At 40.1% G+C, this 20,309-nt stretch overlaps 2 protein-coding genes across 5 annotated transcripts in view; both read right to left on the bottom strand.

The window, feature by feature from the left end:
* The window catches only part of LOC111340553 (geranylgeranyl transferase type-2 subunit beta-like), an 8,179-nt gene extending 5,013 nt beyond the window's left edge, over window positions 1–3,166 (bottom strand). Inside the window, exons 1-4 of one of the 3 annotated variants that reach the window (XM_088757311.1) lie at window positions 3,012–3,166; window positions 2,639–2,746; window positions 1,664–1,861; window positions 1,188–1,293 (exon numbers count right to left, since the gene is read on the bottom strand). In XM_088757311.1, coding sequence (XP_088613437.1) covers window positions 1,188–1,293; window positions 1,664–1,861; window positions 2,639–2,746; window positions 3,012–3,014 — 415 coding nt within the window. In that variant the 5' untranslated portion in view covers window positions 3,015–3,166. Of the gene's footprint in view, window positions 1–1,187; window positions 1,294–1,663; window positions 1,862–2,634; window positions 2,747–3,011 lie in introns of those variants that run through there. The other 2 variants (XM_022947412.2, XM_088757312.1) reach the window with 2 other exon arrangements.
* Window positions 3,167–7,024: 3,858 nt separating this feature from the next.
* LOC111340552 (protein SCAI) lies at window positions 7,025–19,856 on the bottom strand. 2 transcript variants are annotated; one of them, XM_022947411.2, is made up of 18 exons: window positions 19,703–19,856; window positions 18,280–18,349; window positions 18,111–18,136; window positions 17,264–17,350; window positions 15,845–15,943; window positions 15,201–15,297; window positions 14,541–14,639; window positions 14,319–14,390; window positions 13,519–13,599; window positions 13,116–13,241; window positions 12,767–12,877; window positions 12,195–12,273; window positions 11,886–11,982; window positions 10,364–10,445; window positions 9,797–9,869; window positions 9,008–9,184; window positions 8,324–8,424; window positions 7,025–7,853 (listed from the first exon to the last, which is right to left on the bottom strand). In XM_022947411.2, the coding sequence occupies exons 1-18, from the start codon at window positions 19,813–19,815 to the stop codon at window positions 7,701–7,703; spliced, it is 1,743 nt and encodes a 580-aa protein (XP_022803146.1). In that variant the 5' UTR covers window positions 19,816–19,856; the 3' UTR covers window positions 7,025–7,700. The 2 variants fall into 2 exon arrangements, with proteins under 2 accessions (XP_022803146.1, XP_088613435.1); XM_088757309.1 differs by lacking the exon at window positions 13,519–13,599.
* Between the last annotated feature and the right edge of the window lie 453 nt (window positions 19,857–20,309).

Raw genomic sequence — 20,309 nt, 5'->3', positions numbered from 1 at the left:
TATATAACAAATCATAGCATCTTCCTCTTGGTTTCCTAAGACTTGATCTGAATGAAGGACTTTATTAAAGTTTCAATAATATTTAGCTTGAAGAAAACTAATTTCATACACTATTTACCCATTAAAATTTACCTGAGCTACATAAATTTAAGATTATTTACACCTCAATTCATAACGTATAGAATAGATAGATAAGTAAATAAGTGAATGAAGTATAAGAAATGAGTAAAATAAGCTTTGAAGATATCAAATATATGTAGAATGTAAATGACCTTGATCTAAGGTCAGAGAAAAAAAAAAAAAAAAGGTGATATGACCTGAGTTCCGGAAGTGCAAATAAAAACAATGAATAAGTCAAATCTAATATCATTATATTATGATTCTATACAGTTACAATTTCATATCAGGAACACAGCAAAATGCCAAACTAAACCATTTCCAAGGTATAACAATAATAAGAATAATTTATTTCTTATAGAGCGCTATTTACAATGACAGATCAACAGCACTTTACACTCAATGTAGAAACCCCCCCATCCCACCCCAGGGGAGGACATCCATCACACAGTAATCTCATGTGTGGGAAATTAACGTCTCCTACCACCAACCCTGCAGGAGACGGGACCTCCATTTATTCATCCCTATCCAAGAAGACTAAAATATCTAACCATTTCTTGACATTATAGAAAGGTAGCAAATTCTTCTCAATTATTTTAAGATCTTGAGTGTTGGTCCGGCCGGGGCTTGAACCCTCGACCTCCCGCACAACAATGCAACACATTATCCATTGGGCTAACTGGGCGGCGGTTTGAACCCTAACTGGGCGGCAGTATGAACCCTAAGTACAACATTTTCACGGTATAATAGTTTCCAGTGAGGCCTTCAACTACAGTAAAAAATTTAAAAAAAGTTAAAAACAAATCTCCAATCTTTTGCCAATCCACAGTTTCATCAGGTTTCTGATGATGATGATAACATCATGGACCAGCAAAAGCTCTAAAAAACTGAAAATGAGTTAAAACTCATAATTAACTTTACAGCAATTTAAAGTCTCATGAGAAACTATATGTATTTAACCATTTTGAAATGCTACTGAAGGATGACATGAAGTAATTACAAGATCTTCAGCAGTGTGGGAAAAAGTTAAACTGGATTTTAATGATAACATAGGAAATGTTTAAACTAACCCCACTTGTCCCCTACAAATGATCCATCATCTTGCTGAAGTCTTGATACATAGTCCACTGTCTTATTGACATCAATTAGTTCAATGCATCCATAAAGTGAGAGAACCTAAAATATAGATGTGATAAATAAATCTGAAATGATCTTCAAGCTCTAGGGATAAGGTGAAGAAGATTATGTGTCCTTTGACGAAGTAGTAATCATTTTGGGTGTTATCAAGCAAAAGAATGGAAGAAAAAGATTAAATAGCAAATGTAGCAGAATTTAAGCTCCCTTTACAGTTTCTCAAATGAAATTGAAATGGTTGAAAATTTAAATTTAGAATTTAGAGCAAGAAGTTCAATGTTGGAAAACATGAATAATGAAAGAGGGGAAATTACCACCCTTCCGTAACAAATTTTTAAAAAGAAACTACAGCAGGCTTCAAATTAAGGTCAAAATGAAGAAAGATTTTATGAAGTGTTTCAGTCCAACATACCTGAATGGCACTCAGAGTGTACAACAGATGAGGGTCGTGGTTATGACTGGCGCTAAATCCACCATTTTCATGTTGGCAAGACTTGACAAACTTGATGATTTCATCTTTCTCCATCATATCTTGCTTATCCATTAGGAACATTGATGTCAAACCCCAATACACTCCACTCATACGCAGATATTCTGTAATACAGTACTCCTTATGGGATGTTTGATATTGACAGCAGAAAAAAAAAAGGGTGAAGTTCTTTTTTTTTTTTGGTTCCTTTGTTATTTTTTTTGAAACAGACATTACTATTCCATAATGTAGATGGATTGCTGAATGAAAGATTAAGACAGATAATATTGATCGTTGGGCTAATGAGTCAGTTGGTCTGAATTTCACTGGGTCAGTAAGTGAGTCTGGAGGTTAGTCAGTTGATCAAGTGGCCGGTAAGTCAGTCAGTTGGGCAGTCAGTTGCAATTCAATTGGTCGGTGGGTCACTTGTTCAGAATTGGTCATTGGAGCAGTGGGTCAGTCACTAAGTTAATCATTAGTCAGCTAATTAGGAGGTTAGTGAGTATGTTAGTTAGTCAGTCATTATTCAGTTTTGAATCAACTAACCAATGAGTCAGTCACTAAGTTAATCATTAGTCAGCTAATTAGGGGGTTAGCGAGTATGTTAGTTAGTCAGTCATTATTCAGTTTTGAATCAACTAACCAGTGAGTCAGTCAGTCAATAAGTTAATCATTAGTCAGCTAATTAGGAGGTTAGTGAGTATGTTAGTTAGTCAGTCATTCTTCAGTTTTGAATCAACTAACCAGTGAGTCAGTCACTTACTCAGGTGGGCATTTGGACCACTGGGCATTCAATCAGGCAGTTATTAGTCAGCCACTATACTGAATATGCAAGTTGCTCAGTCAGTCAGGCAATGATTCAGTCAGTCCATCAGTCATCTTCCTACCTTGAAAAACTGTAACACTTATCTTACATACATAGTCGTCTTTCTTCTTCCCGTATGCTGCAATAAAATCAGCGTGCTTGTTCAAAAGCAGTTGTGTAGGCGAATCAGGGGGAAGTTTTACATCTTTCACTTGAGAACCCTAGAGAATCATCGGCAAAGAATAGATTGCATTAACACATATATTTTGTTCATTCGCTTTAACAACAGTCGTAATCATCCATACGTTTTATTTTAATGCTATCCTTTCACAAACTCTGCGTTTACTGTGAGCGGATGAAAGAGACTACCAAGTTGATCCTTCGATTTTTCTTTGCAAGAGAAGCTTGTGTGAAATTCCCAATGGGTAGGAAAAACACGTTAAAATCAAATAAAATTTCTACGGAACGAGTAATCAATTCACTCACCATTTTAAGACATGAGACAAAATGTTACAGCTGTTTCATTACATTACCCCAAAAGCTGATAAAGTTCCCATCTTGAAATGTACTTCCGCTGGTCATATAGATTGACATAGAACTTTTAGTCACCGGTTACAGCTACCGGTTACCAGTATCTTCGCTAACTATGTGTGGCTAATACGCGCGAGGAATGTTGAATAGTGGAGGAATGTGAAAGTTCGGGAGATCGCAGAGTCGGGAAGATCAGAGGCGAACCGCGGCCCAAGCGTTGCTGTGTGTGATTTTAGGGTCTAAAAGTCATTAACGTACGGTGGCCCACAACTGTCACGGCAAAAGAAATAACCACCCGGCAACTGAGAAAAAACCTCACGGCAAAAATGAAAGACCCACGGCAAAAGAAAAAACCCTACGGCAAAAGAAAAACCTCACGGCAAAAAGGAAAAGACTCACGGCAAAAAAAATACCCTCACGGTAAAAGAAATAACAATGTCCTCACGGAATAAAAGAGAGCGCGGGGGCGCGACAATTTGTCCCAGCCCCCACGCTCTCTTTTCTGCGTGAACACATTGTCATTTCTTTTGCCGCGAGTCTTTTTCTTGTAATACACACGTGCTCTGGTTATAGCATGCGCACCCATTTTCTGTTCGAGTTGTCTCGTCTCGGGTGGACGTGACAAGGCATTTACGTAAGAAAAAGTTGTCCTACTTGCCAGGGTTTCCCTTCATGCAGAGGTGAGACAACTCGCCCCCCTCCCCCCGCCCCAGAGTTATCTCGCTTCCCGAGACGAGTTCACAACCTCATGTAAACGGGCGGCTGAATTTTGTAAAGAAATAAGTGAAAAGTTAGCTCACCCAGGGTAACTCAGGTTGTATCGGGTACCGGAGACCATGTAAATGGGGCATCACTGGGTGAAAGGGTGTTCGCTCTAATGTTACTCAGTGCTGAGTTAATGTTAACCGCCGCCTGGTTAGCTCAATTGGGAGAGCGCCGGACTGCTGTGCGGGAGGTCGAGAGTTGAATACCGGCCGGACCAACACTCAGGGTCTTAAAATTAACTGAGAAGAATATGCTTCCTTTCTTTAACATCAAGAAATGGTTAGATATTCTAGTCTTCTCGGATAGGGACGAATAAATGGAGGTCCCGTCTCCTGCAGGGTTAGGGGCAGGAGACGTTAATTTCCCACGCACGAGATTACTGTGTGATGGATGTCCTCCCCTGGGGTGGGATGGGTGGGTAACAGGACCCCCGTTGATACCAGTGTTTACTACACTGAAGGGGCTATCCTGTATAAATATAGATGTCTGTCTGTCTGTCTGTCTGCTGGAAGGACTGGAACGAGACAATCAAAGGTCACGTGGACGAAAACTCAAAAACAAAACCCAAACTACAACTCCATAAAAACAAAAAAGCACAGAGATAAAGAACAAAAATGTCCACGTCAAATTTCAATTCAAGGTTAAAGTTCTTTGATGTGATTGGCTAATTTATAAAAACACGCGCGGCGCGCGTGTATACAAGGGGGTAAAGGGAGAGGAAAATTATAATTCAAAGTTCAAAAACGAAAGAGATTTTCGACAAAGACGACAGAAAACGACGTCTTTTTGCCATAGTGGACCACTTACTTACTTACTTAAGCCCATCGCTCCTCCTTGAGAATAGGCCGCCGACACCATTCCGCCAGAGTGCTCTGTCCTGGGCTGCTCTTTCAAGTTGTTTCCAGGTCCTTCTCATCTTCTTGACGTCGTCATCTTCCACCGCGGTGAATAATTGTCAAATGTTACGTCATTTAACCATATTGGGGCGCGGAACGCGCAAAATATGCGACGGTATTACAATCTAGAGCAGGATATTACATGAACGGAAAGCGAGCAACAAAATGGCTCCACTGGATGGTTCAAACTTTGATTATCATTCTTTTTTACGTTTATTAAGCATCAGACGTTTTAGTTTGCCATAAAAGAACGTAAATGGCGAGCGCTTCATTTGAGTTGTTCCCGTCTTTCGCACATGCTTTGTGCGATCGATACGAATATTATTAGAATAGAATGCTATTTTGAAAATTAGGAGCTAAAACACTTGAAAATGAACAAGTGGAAAATAAATCCCTCATTCGTATTTTTCCTTACCACTTATGTTAAAAAAAAATTCAGAGCAAAGGAAAAACATTAAAATTGCTATCGACGGGAAGAAAAGAGGGTACAATGTGAAAATGTTCGGTTGAGAGGTTGTTTCTTTAAACTAAGTCAGTTCCGAACACCATGCTTATCTCGAACAATAATCTCAAATATGAAAGCTTTCTAAAATATGCAGCGGGCATTAACATCATGCAAACTTCTCTGCTTCCACGAAAGTTCATTCCAATGGATGTTTTCACTGCCAATGCCTTGCTTATTTTCTTGACACCCCGCGTGTTTGTCAGATTTGTCCTTTCGCAAAAAAAGCGGTGGCCGCGACCTCCCACGCTTTCTTTTGCTTGATGAATCCACTTTCAAATGTTTGCCAGAGGATGTATCGTTTCTTTTTGATTTAGCACGGTCAAGGTTTTTCCCTTTCGCTCGGAAATTAGGCGACGATGATTTGCACTTCCTTTTACTCTAACAATGTTCGCTCTCTTTCCCTTCTTGAAATCCACCGCCGTCGTTTAGCGTCAGAGAAGGAATAACGAACGTTTCGGAAAAGCTTTCCTCTGTTTGTTCGTTCTGATCGCCATCAAAACTTTCCTTTTCGTTTGGTTCGGTATTTATATAGTTTTTCTTTACTGCATTGCACACAACTATTTACACAACTTTCATTACAATACTTAACTACTGCACTAAACGTAATAAACAGGACCTACGGTATAACACAGCTAATTCACACTCACTCACGTACACACACTCACGAACAAGTTTACCTTGCAAAGTCGCACCTGTTTGAGCCCGAATTTTTGTGGGGAAGGTGGCGACCCTGACTCAATACTTCGTCACTTTGCGAAGACTCGATTGGTGAAATGGCTCCTGTTTCAGAAGATGTTTGAAGAAATCATTGCCAAAAATAAAGTATACGTACATACGAACCGAGAAATAACGTATTTTTGTAAAATGAGATACTTTCCTCAATAGCGATTTCCACTTGACGTCAATGAGAAAGAAGTGTGTCACGATGACACCATTAATTTGAGTCATGACGTTTAAATGTAGTTGTTTTCGCTGGAATGAAACAAACGAAAAGAAAAAACAAGATTTTGTCTACTGATAACTTTATTTTCTGTTTTTGTTTAATCGAATGAACAGATCGAATTTGCGGCCCGTTTCTCAACGGGCTCGTAAAGCTGTTTTGTTTTCATTCAAGATAGGGATTTCAAAAGTTTTGATAATGATACAATAAAACTACCACTAAAGAAACAAAAAGGACTGGTTTGGGTGCCAGAACCTTCTTTCCAATCCTTTAAATTTGGATTTTAAAACATGGCTTCGGACCCGTTTAGTTACCAGGCCCCTGGGGCCCGTTTCTCGAAAGTCCCGGTAACTTAACAGGCCCGAAACCATGTTTTAAAATCAAAATTAGAGGATAGGAAAGCAAGTTCTAGCACCCAAACCAGTCCTAAGTTGTTTTCTTTTAGGTGATAGCTTTATTGTACCATTTTCAAAACTTTTAAAATCCCTTCTTGAATGAAAACAGAACAGCTTTAAGGGCTCGTCAGGTTACCGGGACTTTAAAGAAACGGGCCCCTAGTATGGTTTAACAGATTTCTCACAATTCAAAGGCAAAAGGAAAAAAACGTTCAATACACGGTTCAGTAACTACGCAATACTCTAGGAGAGATCATTAATTGGCACATGAAGAACACATCACTTACTGTATCTCCGCGACTGACCCAAGCCAATCACTCACATAAATAATCAGAACACACCGAGCACTTAATTCCTAACCTCCCATTATTCTCCCCCTTTCTCCGTCCTGAAGATGTAGGAATGGTAAGGTAGTGAAATGGGGTAAAAGGTTACATCTGGCAAAGAAAAAAATCATAAACAGCAAATATGAGTAACAGCGTTTTATTCTGTTTCCGTTTGAATTCCTCTTAGCCTGAGAATGAATTGCCTATCAACCATTTTTGAGGTTGAAAAATCTCAGATAATAGAAAAAAAGTACAGCAAAAGAAAAATCACAAACACAAAACTTAATCCACTTACGTGTTAACGTTATACAAACTAATTGATTCTTAGGTACATCTATATTTACTTCCAATGTCGTTAAAAATGCCTATAACACCGATTCAAAAATATTTGCTGTAAGAAAGACCAAAAGCGGTGTACTTTTCAATCTCCAGTATAAATTTATCTTTTTGATCTCCAGCATTCATATCAGCAAAGATTGTTGCTGGACGGGAATTGCCATCTGTTCTGTAGTAAATAGAGACATTCCTCCATAGTTTCAATAATCACTAGTCGTGCTCAATTTTCTGAACCGTTTTAACGTAAGTGGTTCAGCTGCCAGTGAGGCGTGTCTAATCATTCAAGGTTCATTTCTTCCTCGATTAATCAAAAATCCTTTATCCGTTGAACAGAATTCACAGCCGAAATACTCGGGTCACACGCTATGTTCAGAAATGTTGTCGCCTCTGGCTGTCACGCCCACCTCAATGTCACGCCAGCGTGCAAGGTATAACGATCTTCTCGGAATCATCGTAAGTGACGCTAGAAGCTGAAAAAGTCTTAATCCGTGGGAGGACCTTCTCCAATCTCGTAGAAAAGACTCCGTACATCCAACATGGAGGCCAGTTCAAGAACTTGTTTCTCTATGCTGCCGTTGAGAAGAATTTCCTTTGCGGGTAATCTTGGGAAACTTTTTGGGTAGAACTCTGACCCCTAAAGAAAGAGGGATTCAAAGGAAAACACAATATATTCATTACAATTGTCAGAAAAAATACTGCAGATTAAAACTTTGTAAAAAAAAAAAAAACCTGTACACTCGATATCATAGAGTACTTTTCGCCTAAAGCGCGGGAAAGCGCGGGAAAGCGCAGGATAGCGCGGGAAAACCGTGAACGCGAGTGACCGAGTCGTGATTAGCTTCACTTTTCTTTGTGATGACTTGACAGACTTAAGATGAGTCTTTTGGGCCATTCACAGGGCAATGAAAAGCAAAAACAATAAAAATCCGGATTACTTTCGACAGTCAATTAAAAACTGTTCTATGCGCACATGAATCCTATTTGGTCAACTGAGTTACAGGAGAATCATCTGTATTTTCTAAAATAGGCTGTCATTCCAACAACATTTCATGGGTTACATAGAAGTCTAAATACTCTTCTAAACCCTGGATCGGTTTGCCATACCTTGAATGCTCGATGAAGATGCATTGTGTAGAAACAGAAAATAAAGCGGAGAATCATTAGCCGAAGAAATTCATCATCGAGGAGTTGAATAAAGACAACATCTGTCAAAGGAAAGATAAAAGATTCACAAGCCAAACTCATCCTGAGTAATTCAAAATTTTTCGCGAAACTTTCACCGACGGATTCTAATTCTATAAAAAAAAAAAAGAGAAAGAAAAGGGGGGGAGAAAAAAAGGAGATAAATGGGATTGAATTAAAGTTAAAAGTGAATACCCCAAGAACTCATAACTGCGTCCACGTGAAACGTATCGTATCAGAAAGACAGTAAATGTTATGATCTGTCGTCTTATAGAGAAAGATGTCACTCGTTTTATCACGAGCATAGGAAAAAAAAATTTCCAATTGCAAAGCAAAAAAAAGAAAAAAGAGAAAGAAAAGGGGGGGGGGGAGAAAAAAGGAGACAAATGGGATTGAATTAAAGTTATAAGTGAATACCCCAAGAACTCATAACTGCGTCCACGTGAAACGTATCGTATCAGAAAGACAGTAAATGTTATGATCTGTCGTCTTATAGAGAAAGATGTCACTCGTTTTGTCACGAGCATAGGAAAAAAAAAATTTCCAATTGCAAAGCTTAGACTAGTTTCCGGCAGTGGTGGCACTCTAGCCACTACAACGACTTACCGACATATCGGGACCAGTCGTAAAATACTCGTAGAATGTCGTTCATTATTCGTCGCACTTGACGCTCACAGGTATCCCACAAATCACTGTGAAGATTAGTAATGCTGCACACGTAGCAGAAACCAACCAGCGGATTGAAGAGGAACAAAGTGAAGAGACTCCCCTTACGACTTTGTTCTGTAAAGTAAAAAATTCGACAAACAGACCATGCACAACCTTGAAGACATAGCTATCCAGGGTCCAGTGGTTCGAAGGCCGATTAGCGCTGACCCAAGGCTAAATTTACGTCAGGGTTTCTTCACTCCCTTGCTCAAAAGCCTTTTCAAGATAATTTATTCCATTCTTTTCAGAGCATCCAATAATCAAGTTCTGTACAAAAAGAATTCTATTGAATTTTCTCTTAAAGCTTTCAGATCTGAAAATCAGATTTAACACTTACTCTGGGTTATCTTGGCCCAGCTTTGAACAACCCGGCTGGCCCAGACAAATTACAGGATCGTGGTAACGATAGACGTCTTGCTAAAATTGGCCACGCAATAACCAAACGCTACTTGCAAAACGAATCGATTAGTGTCAGTATCGAAGCAACTGTGCACCCACCCCTCCCCTATCGCAACATTAACTCTAACTTGTCATCAGTTGACTGTTGTTGTGTTGGAGGAGCGGTGGGCGCGTAGTTGGTCAGATACTAAAATTGATCCAAAAAATTCCTAAAAGCTACAGTTGTAACTTCGGCACATCAACGTTCTTTCTGTATCTTCAATGTTATTGAAATGAGACAAACCTGACCTTGCATTGTTGCAGGAACAGTAATTGGCGACATCAAACAGACCAGCGGTTGTCCAAATAAACTTGGAAAATACTGCATAAAGATAAACAAAAGCTCTTTGTTACTTTTACAGTCGTATTATCAATTGGACGAAACCATCGCATGAAGTGATATTTCCGATAATAATGCGTGCAATCTTAAGTCTTTATCTCAGTCTTTCACGAGTTCGTAAAAAAATAGCGCAGGACTTTTGAAAAAAAAAGTGTTTCTTCTGTACGTGAATAAAGACCCAAATATGATTTTATTTTTTGTTTCACTATCATAGCCAAATCATAGAATAAAATGAAAACACGACCTGTGAAACAAAAGAGTGAACCTGATTGCCGATTTTCAACTATCCTTCTGCAAAAATGTAAATAGTTCCTAACAACTATTGTCCAGTTTGAGTCTCTGTATATATCAAATCGACGCCTTGTTTGCCATCGGGAATGGCAGCATTGAGAAAGAGAGTAATCTATAGAGTCCAACCGTACAATAAAAGTCTATGGTTCAGTGCGAAAGATAAAATAGCACCATGTAGAACTTACCCTGAAAGCATGACTGTTTGAGCTGTCTACTATCACCACAAGGGGCTTTCTACTGAAGGGCACAAGGTCTTCTGGGTACAAGCTAGAGCAAGTCAAAAGATGTTTGTATTTGATTTGCCAAGGGCGAAGACAAAGAAAAAACATCTGATGAGGATCGAACATATGGGTCTCTGACTACTGCTAAGATGCCCTATCAACGAGCTGCAGTTAACCCTTCTAACTCCCAGAAGTGATCAACATGTAACTTCCCCCTTGGATATTCATACATTATCCAACCAACAGGTAATGAGAATATGCAAACTTATCAGGTAGAAGTTGTGATCTTGATCTAACACCAAAATCTCATCACCAATTTATAAGGAAATGTGTTATAGCTTGAAGGGAGAATTCACGATCAAAGGGTTAACTCCTTACAAAACCACACCCACCTCATACACTTATATACCAATGTCACTTATTATCCAACTACACTCCTAGAGTGCAAATAACGCCATAGACGAGTACTAATATCACGCGGTATTTGTGCTCCAGAGAACCGGTTAGACAGTTTTTCTCGCATCGCGCACGCAAGCGAAGAATTGGAATGAAGATACGAAAAAAAAAATGGCGGACAATTTGAAGCACATTTCTAACGGCGGACGAAGAGTCGGAATGGCTGGCAAATATAAATCCAAGTTTATTAGATGAATCGAACGACGAAAAACAGCTAGGAAACCTGGAGATTTCTTCATTTTTTTGAAGAAAATAGAAACAGCAACACAACAACGCGCCAATTCCGTTCCGCTTCGCATACTTCTGTCACGCACTCCCCGTAAATAAATATCCGCGAACAATAACAATTTAATGTGTTGGATAATAAACAACTTATTAGACGTTTTGTTGTGTAGTATCGCTACGTATTTTTACTCGTTATTTGTATTTTGACTCGCCCTACGGGCTCGTCAAAATACGGCACAACTCGTAAAAATACTCAGTGATACCATACAACAAAACGTCAAGATATATATATATCTGTTATCTGAATCTATGTTGCAGGTACATCATGACAGTAACACTGAGACCTTGACTAACACTTAAATTGACAGAACATAGAACTCTTGTATAAGTAGCCTTCATTTGAACTAAAATCATAGCTAAAACGTTTGGACACACGCCCCTTTTCCCTAATCCTCTCACGTATAAAAGAGAAAGTTACAATGATCGTTTTCTACTCTGAGAAAAAAAAAAAAAACACACCCCTCTACCGCTAGTATAAAGTTGAAGTCGATACCTTTTTCGAGATCTTTAAGAAAGTATTTCATTTCGAAACGTAATCAAAATATGGGAACATTACCCTTCTTTCATAAAACCATTAGGCCTGTTTGGGTAAAGCCAAGTACGTTTGAACAAAACTAAAAAGTTCCTTTGATCATTTTAATTTTTTAGTCGTGAGAACGTGAAAAGCCCAACGGCGATTCGTGCTCACTAAAAAAAAAATTAAAAACAAGAAATATCTAACAATTACGACATTAATTCAACGCACCAGTGAACATCTTTCAGGTTTGTTCTCGTTCGTCTCGCTGCTTCCTCGTTTGATATCTTTTTGTGGCACATTGCGACTCCTCCCTGCTCGTAAGGACCTGACGGGAAAGAAGGATCTCCTCAGAAAGAAATCATGCAGACAATTTCTATTGTAAGCAACACTGAATTATTACCAGTTGATTCTTATTGGTCTCTGGAAGAGCAAGATAGGTAGGATCGAGTCATGGCAGCAGGTATTAGAGGAAATGATGAAGCACCTTCCGTAGAGTAAGGACTGGAACGAGTTGAAATGCAACTGACTTGTGTTTACCTTCTTCTCCAGTTTTCGCGTTTCCAGGGCAACTATCACCGGACACATAAACCAACATAACGCCATTGTTTGGAAGTTCCTTGAACAAGAACAGAAGCTTAAACGTCAAGATTCATAATAAACATCGTATTAGTGATCTATATCAATGCTCGGGCGCTTCCTAGGTTGTTTCAGTGTAAAATTTGGGGTTTTTCGTGTTCAGTCATAAATCATCGCCGTGGCTCTAAAGAGCATGCGTGAAGGCATTGAAAAATAGTTGAAACACACGTGAAAACCCTTTTTGAAAGGGTAAGAATTTTTCTCATCCTTTTAAGATACTGTTGACGTGCCTTTGATATGGCAAATTTTATAAGCATATAAAAGCTTTCATATGAAATAAGTGTGAAACCGTAACTACATTTTACCATTATGAGTGCCTGAGCAAACACAAAAAAAAGTGTCCATTTGAGAAAAATATCCTCATACACCACCTATGGTTAATCAGCAGCCTGCCAATGAAGCCAGACAAAGTTTCCAAGTTGTACTAAGGTTCGATTCTGCTTCACACTCACCAGTAGTTAAAGCATACACACCTTAATACCACAGGCCAGAAACACATACAACTGAGTTAGCGTTGGTTTATAGAGAAGATATTTATGAGGATTCGGTCGCTTGGAAGAAGATCGCTCCACACCATTGACTTCCTAAAACGAATCAACGATACAAAGGAAGATAAATAATATTTCGTCTTATCGCGTGGGTGGAGTACAGAAAAAAAATCTGATTCCCACAGGAGAAATTTTACTCCAGCCAATTTCTAATCCGCACTACCATGTTCCACCACTTAACAGAGGGAACTCGTTGCTGAACCAGGTCAGGTACAAGGTTTATTTGTAATAAGCGTCCTGAAAACAAAATAATTTTTTTAAGATTACAATATACCTGACTATCTTTACTCCCAGTCACCTCGGTAGAAGTCACCAACGCACGTGACGATGCATCCTCAGGCTCTCGCTCAAGAGCTTGCAGTATACGAAACATGTCCAATGTTAACTCGCTGAATTTTACCTGTAAAAAAAAATTATTTCAATGAAAAACATATTTTAAATGTGAGCGTTTATCGGATTGATGTGCGAATATGTGAAATCTTCAAAACTTTGACCTATTTAACCCAAGAGATATAGTACATACGGTTCGAACCCAAGACGTTCGGATTCTGCGCACTGATGTTATACCACGTGCACTGAGCCACAGAGACTCTACAGTCAGCTAAGTTATTGTTAAGTTCATTTGTGACACGCGTCCAGCTTTCTGCGAGCGTCTGACCAAGACAAAATTTAGATACCTGCTTTTCACAGTTTCCCACGATAATTATTTCTTGTAAAGATAACGATGTACCACTGACTGGTCTCTGTGGCGGAATCGCCTAGAGAAGATGCAACATACAATACATTAAATGGTTTGTACCCGGGGGTAATATTTGACCGTGTGGTCTGATCGTCCGGGCGAGGGACTGGGTAGTCCTGATTGTAGTCACTCTGGGTGAGGGACTGGGCAGTCCTGATTGTGGTCACTCTGGATGAGGGACTGGGTACTCCTGATTGCAGGGTTCGTACACTTTTTCAGGCCAAAGATTCAAGGACTTTTCAAGGACTTTCCAGGACCCTACTTAGAAATTTCAAGGACTTTTTGTAATGACAATTTTACCTCAAAACCAAGAAAAATGTTTCTGTTAACATCTATGCTTTGGGTTTACAGATGGTGCAAAACAGAAGCAGATATTTTTCGATGTTGTTCAATAAAAAATCAAGGACTTTCAAGGACCCAAAACGAAATTCAAGTACTTTCAAGGTCTTGAAATCGGCCTCCTGAAATTCAAGGGTTTTTAAGGGTTTTTAAGACGCGTACGAACCCTGTGATTGTGGTCACTCTGGTAATGACTTCCGCTAACTTTGTCGAAAGGTGATTCTCCACTATCGACAACAGTCCTTCTCAGGATTACCCTGACCCGGACGAAAAGAAAATACGATCATACAAGATATGAATAATCACCAATGTTAGTCGCCAAATAAACCAAAACACGGACTTCCACCAATAGATGACGATCAAGCTGGTTGATCTACTTGAAAAAAAGACTATACTAACATTTTCTCCCATTCTATGTGATAATGTCACCGGCACAACATCTGGGGTCATTACTGTTACCAGCGAGTCTGCCTGTGAAGAAATGGGAAAAAACAGGTCTGACTAGAAAATTGGCTATTGGACTTACTCTCTTAAGGCTATCAAGTTCTTAAAGTAAACAAAAATCGAGACGAAAGGCAGCATACAAAATTTGCTATGAAAAAATTAAAACACTGTTAATACCTCCATAAAGGCGGTCACTTCACTGATCACCAATCTCCATTCTTCATCGTCATCTGCTTCATACACATTAACGTATTCCTCGACGTAATGATAAAGTTCCTGGAAAGGGAAACGAGAATTTTTGCTTTAGCGGACTGGGACTCGCTTCAATCAAAACATTGGAGGGGAAACTTAGAATGACGAAGTGTTGATGGTGGTAGCAGGGTGGGTTTATGGGGGTAGCAGGGTGGGTTTATGGGGGTAGCAGGGTGGGTTTATGGGGGTAGCAGGGTGGCTTTATGGGGGTAGCAGGAGTGTTGACGGGGGTAGCAGGAGTGTTGATGGGGGTAGCAGGGGTGTTGATGGGGGTAGCAGGGATGTTTATGGGGGTAGCAGGAGTGTTGATGGGGGTAGCAGGGGTGTTGATGGTGGTAGCAGGGGTGTTGACGGGGGTAGCAGGAGTGTTGATGGGGGTAGCAGGGGTGTTGACGGGGGTAGCAGGGGTGTTGATGGGGGTAGCAGGGGTGTTGATAGGGGTAACAGGGGTGTTAATGGGGGTAGTAGGAGTGTTGACGGGGGTAGCAGGGGTGTTGATGGGGATAGCAGGGTGTTGATGGGGGATGGGGCTGGGGGAACAGGTGCATGAGTAATGACGAAGAGTTATATTCAAAAACACAGTACCTGTATTAATTCTTTCACAAGATCCACCTTGTTAAGAAGAAGACTAACAACTATAAATCGGGCATAGTAACGGAGTTTTTTCACCATCAAATCAGGCCTGAAGAAATATATACCACAACGATTAATAGTGGCGAGTTCAAAAATAAGAATTTATATACGTAGAAATGGGTTCTTTTAATTTGCAATTCCAAACAAATATTTTCCGGGCTCTATAACGTGACAAAGCCACGCGGGGTGCTGGGAGAACACGAGAAAAGCTTATCACGAACCGATGGCGAGCGATGTATAAGCTTTCCAAATACGATTTATTGCTTTTATGACATAACTAGTTACATGCGGGCTCTATGACCTGATAAAACATCCGCTTGGAAATTGAATTGACCAATCAGACTATGCGTACTATGTTCATTATGTTATGAAATCCTTTAAAAAATGTATCAGTGTACATTTGATTTTCTCACTCCCTTATCCAGGGTCTAAGCTTTTAGCATCTAAGTTTGATGAAGTAGAAACTAAATGTTCCTTTCTCGTTCTTAACCACTGAAGCTGCCTCTTCTTTTCTCATTCCTAATGCTCTTTTACCCATTTTCCCATCTTTTTCAATGTTTTATATAAGAGTATCTAAAACAATACTGATTGCTTACTTGTCTTCCTTGCTTGCCTGGCTGTAGTATGCCCTGGATCGAATGGCAGAATAAAACCCAAATGATTCATGAAGGTAGTTTGCTTCACTTGTCCTAAGGCTGTAAAAAAGGAATAACTTGTAAATAAAAAATAAAAGTATAATATCCTTCTCTGTTTCAGTTTAGGCTATCCTTTGATCCAAGGTCCTTGAGTAATCATGCACCTGTTCCCCTACCCCATTCCCCATCAACACCCCTGCTACCACCGTCAACACCCCTGCTACCACCGTCAACACCCCTGCTACCACCGTCAACACCCCTGCTACCACCGTCAACACCCCTGCTACCACCGTCAACACCCCTGCTACCACCGTCAACACCCCTGCTACCACCGTCAACACCCCTGCTACCACCGTCAACACCCCTGCTACCTTCGTCAACACCCCTGCTACCCCCGTCAACACCCCTGCTACCCCCGTCAACACCCCTGCTACCACCGTCAACACCCCTGCTACCCCCATCAACACTCCTGCTACCCCCGTCAACACTCATGCTACCCCCATCAACACCCCCATTACCCCCATCAACACCCCTGCAATCCCTGTCAACACCCCTGCGACCCCCATTAACACCCCTGCTACCTGCCCATCAACACCCTTGCTACCTGCCCATCAACACCCCTGCTACCCCCATCAACACCCCGGCTACCCCCATCAACACTCCTGCTACCCCCATCAACACTCCTGCTACCCCCATCAACACCCCCGCAACCCCTATCAACACCCCCACTACCCCCATCAACACCCCTGCTACCCCTGTCAACACACCTGCGACCCCCATCAACACCCCTGCAACCCCCATCATCACCCCTGCTACCCCTGCCAACACACCTGCGACCCCCATCAACACCCCTGCTACCCCCATCAACACTCCTGCTATCCCCATCAACACTCCTGCTACCCCCATCAACACCCCTGCTATCCCCATCAACACCCCTGCTACCCCCATCAACACCCCTGCTACCCCCATCAACACCCCTGCTACCCCTGTCAACACACCTGCGACCCCCATCAACACCCCTGCTACCCCCATCAACACTCCTGCTACCCCCATCAACACTCCTGCTATCCCCATCAACACCCCTGCTACCCCCATCAACACCCCTGCTACCCCCATCAACACCCCTGCTACCCCTGTCAACACACCTGCGACCCCCGTCAACACACCTGCGACCCCCATCAACACCCCTGCTACCCCCGTCAACACCCCTCCTCAAAAAGAGGGGGAACACACAGGGCTTATCAGTCGTCTAGTTACAAAATTTAATGTTATTCAAAAATTGTACCCAATTTCTCTTTGAACAATGCCAGCTACACTGTGGAAGGTATGAATAACCACAATTATCATATCTACTGATAGCAAAACAAAAGTGAGTCTTACTAGTAGTGATAATAGAGTTGTCCAATTTTGGATGCAATTTCTCCTATCTGCCATCTCTTCAGGTTATATCTAGTGTCCAGTATGGATCTGGGCAAACAGAAACAAAATTTGAATGATGTTATAAACAGATCTCATGAACACAATTCTCACTGAAAAGATTCTTTCTTGTAGGATTAATGTCAATCAACATGAGGTCCACTGTAAAGGGTATTTTTAATTAACTGAGGGTTGAAGAAAAACTGATTTGAAGACTGTATTAGCAAAGTTTGCTGAATGCTTCTGATTGCCCCTTCATATCATAAATTAATTCAATAACTAACTTATTCTCATGAATCCAAACCTTGAATATAAAGGAAGCATTGAATATAAAGGAAACATAAATGTGAAATGTTCTTCCACCAAATACACGTTCATTATTTTGAAGAAATTTTGCTTGGCAAAGTGAAAAAATTTAACACCTAAGAACTCCTCTATGTACAATTAATCAAACCATAGTGTATTTTATCTCTGTTTCAGACTAAACTGTCCTCAGTACCTTTAGGATTACCATGTAAACATGACCACAATTACTTAAATAGACTACTAATACCAGAGTAGAAACACATCTGAAGTTTAATAAATTATCATTAATAAAGACACAGAAAGTAAAGACCTTCAGTGAGTTTCAGTAATTATATCCACTTGTAATTTAAACCTCTCTTGCTATTTTTCTCAAAAAGAAAAAACCAAATGTTTGAGGTAATTAAGGAAGAGCTCTTGGATAGAAGATAGAATCCTAGCTGAATGAGAGACAGATCTTCATGTAAATTTACAACAAGTCATATCATTTTACAAATGAATTCAGTACCTGTGGTTTTGTTGAAATTTCCAAAGCTGACAAAATAATAATTAAAAGTGCACATGTTAGCATCATCAAATTCACAAAGATTAAAAATACTTATGTCAAACAAAGAAAAAACAATTAGAAAAGGTACAGAAAACTTTTCATGTATACTTAAAAAAAAAAAAACATTCACCTTGGTGTAGACATCAAATGTTCTGCCAAAATGTGTTTGCCAGTGTTTGTGTCCAAACTGGGGCAAGTCTCTGTCATAGATATCATATCAAATATTTAACATTGTAAATTATTTCCACAGTTTGGAATAGGGGAGGCATGATAAAACAATTATGCAGATAAACTGGGAGCACAGTGGAGATAACATGTACAGTGTATCATTTTGTATTCTTGGAGATATGTGCCTTATAGACTGCAGTGGAACTTTTTCACTGTCTTTAAAATGACAGAGTACTGTTACATTTATATATCCATATATAACCTGAGAAAGAAGGCAAATAAGTCTTGAATAAAATTGTTGTGTTTCATGGTGCAGTCCAATGTGTTCTAATCATCAGCAAGATATAGCTCAGGTTTAAATAATTAGTCTCCACAGAACAAAACAGTATCCAGAGCTCAACACTAACTTTTCAACTTACTAGCCAAGTGGCTAGTGACAACTCAGTAGATGTTACATCAATTTCAGTTTGTTTACTTGCAAAACTGGCCAGTGGAAATTGAAAACCACTGGCCAAAACTGAATTTCTACTAGTCTGTGACTTGTTGGCTACCGTTAGTGTCAAGCTGTGGTATCTTCAAACCATTTCACTGCCATTAACCCTGCATCAATTAAACTGATAGGGACTTAAGCTGAGGTTGTTGGAAAATTAGTAATAAACCTCTTCAACCCTTTACACCTCGATATCAGAATGTGTAATCCACCATACAGTTCTCCAAAAATTACCTGGCCGGGTGATAAGGAAAATTTGTTTAACAATCAAGAGCTTGTTCGGTTTGTGATCATTTCCTTTATTCTCGTGACCTTAATGTTTGATTCAGGGGTGATATCGTAAGGAGAAATTAAATCCTAGTCACTCTTAGGGGGCCAAGAGGTTTACAGCACCCCTTGAAAATCTATACCTACGTGATTAATTGTTATTTCCGATGTGAACCTTTTCGTTGTTTAAAACTACGCCTGTAACTCATAATACAAGCTTAATCAGAATTTTGAGACAGAAAACAAAGAAATACGTGACTGAGTTGAAGACAGGAACGATGCTGTAATGCAAAATCCAGAATTAGGTATTTCCGAAAAGCGATCGGTCTGTATGACCCTTATCCCAAAGTCGAACGAATATCGTACATTCCATCGTATCACACAAGAGACATTCTAACGACTATGGAGTTTGATAACTGATGCTGAGAAAGGTACAGTTACTTTCCTTTAACAGTCAAGAATCAGTTATCTACTGATGACTCCGATGCAAAAACAGAGTAAAACTTTCAGTAAACAACATACACCTAAGTTACACGGTCTATATACACGCCCTCTTAGCTGCTTAGGTGCCCGGGGGAGCAGGAGATACAGCGCTCAGAGGTAACGCACAGGGAGAACATCAAAATACCTTAGCGAGTTAAAAAGTTGTCGGGATTTTTCCTGTAGCTGGCAAAATTCGACCACGATTTTTCGTTCGTCCGCTTTAGATGGAGGTGACTCGTTGTTTACGTCTTCCGCCATTTTTGTATGATAACAGACTGCTGGCGAAAGATATCGCGGGCTCAACTGCATTAGAAGTAAATCTACCAGCGTTGCGTCATCGATTGACTAAGTTAGTTCGTATCCCAGAACTCTGACCTTCACCCAATGATGTCGAAATATTTTAAGCTCTATGGCGGGGTGTCGTTGAGGAGACTTATTTTTACCTCTTCAAAAAGGTCTAAATGGGGCGATGGTTCTCACGGCCAACGGTTAGAATTTTGGCCATTTTACATTTTATAGGTGGTTTGCACGTTACGTTTTGCCGCCATGTTGGTGGACGTAAACTGAATAGATATCTCATTAGATCCTTTTGTTCGTCCACCAGCATTTGTTCCTTTCACCATTGTTACCTGTGTCTCTAGAGATTGGTTGCAAACCACCTATTGACACAAGTTGTTAAAAAAGGAAAATGTTAACGGTTCACTAACGACCAGCGGTTAAAATTTGTCAATTTTTACGTCGAACGGCTAAAT

Source organism: Stylophora pistillata, chromosome 4 (genome assembly GCF_964205215.1).
Source record: "Stylophora pistillata chromosome 4, jaStyPist1.2, whole genome shotgun sequence".
Classification (NCBI taxonomy): Eukaryota; Metazoa; Cnidaria; class Anthozoa; order Scleractinia; family Pocilloporidae; genus Stylophora; species Stylophora pistillata.
The sequence above is the reverse complement of the archived record's forward strand: the minus strand, read 5'-3'. Positions and strand labels throughout refer to the sequence as shown.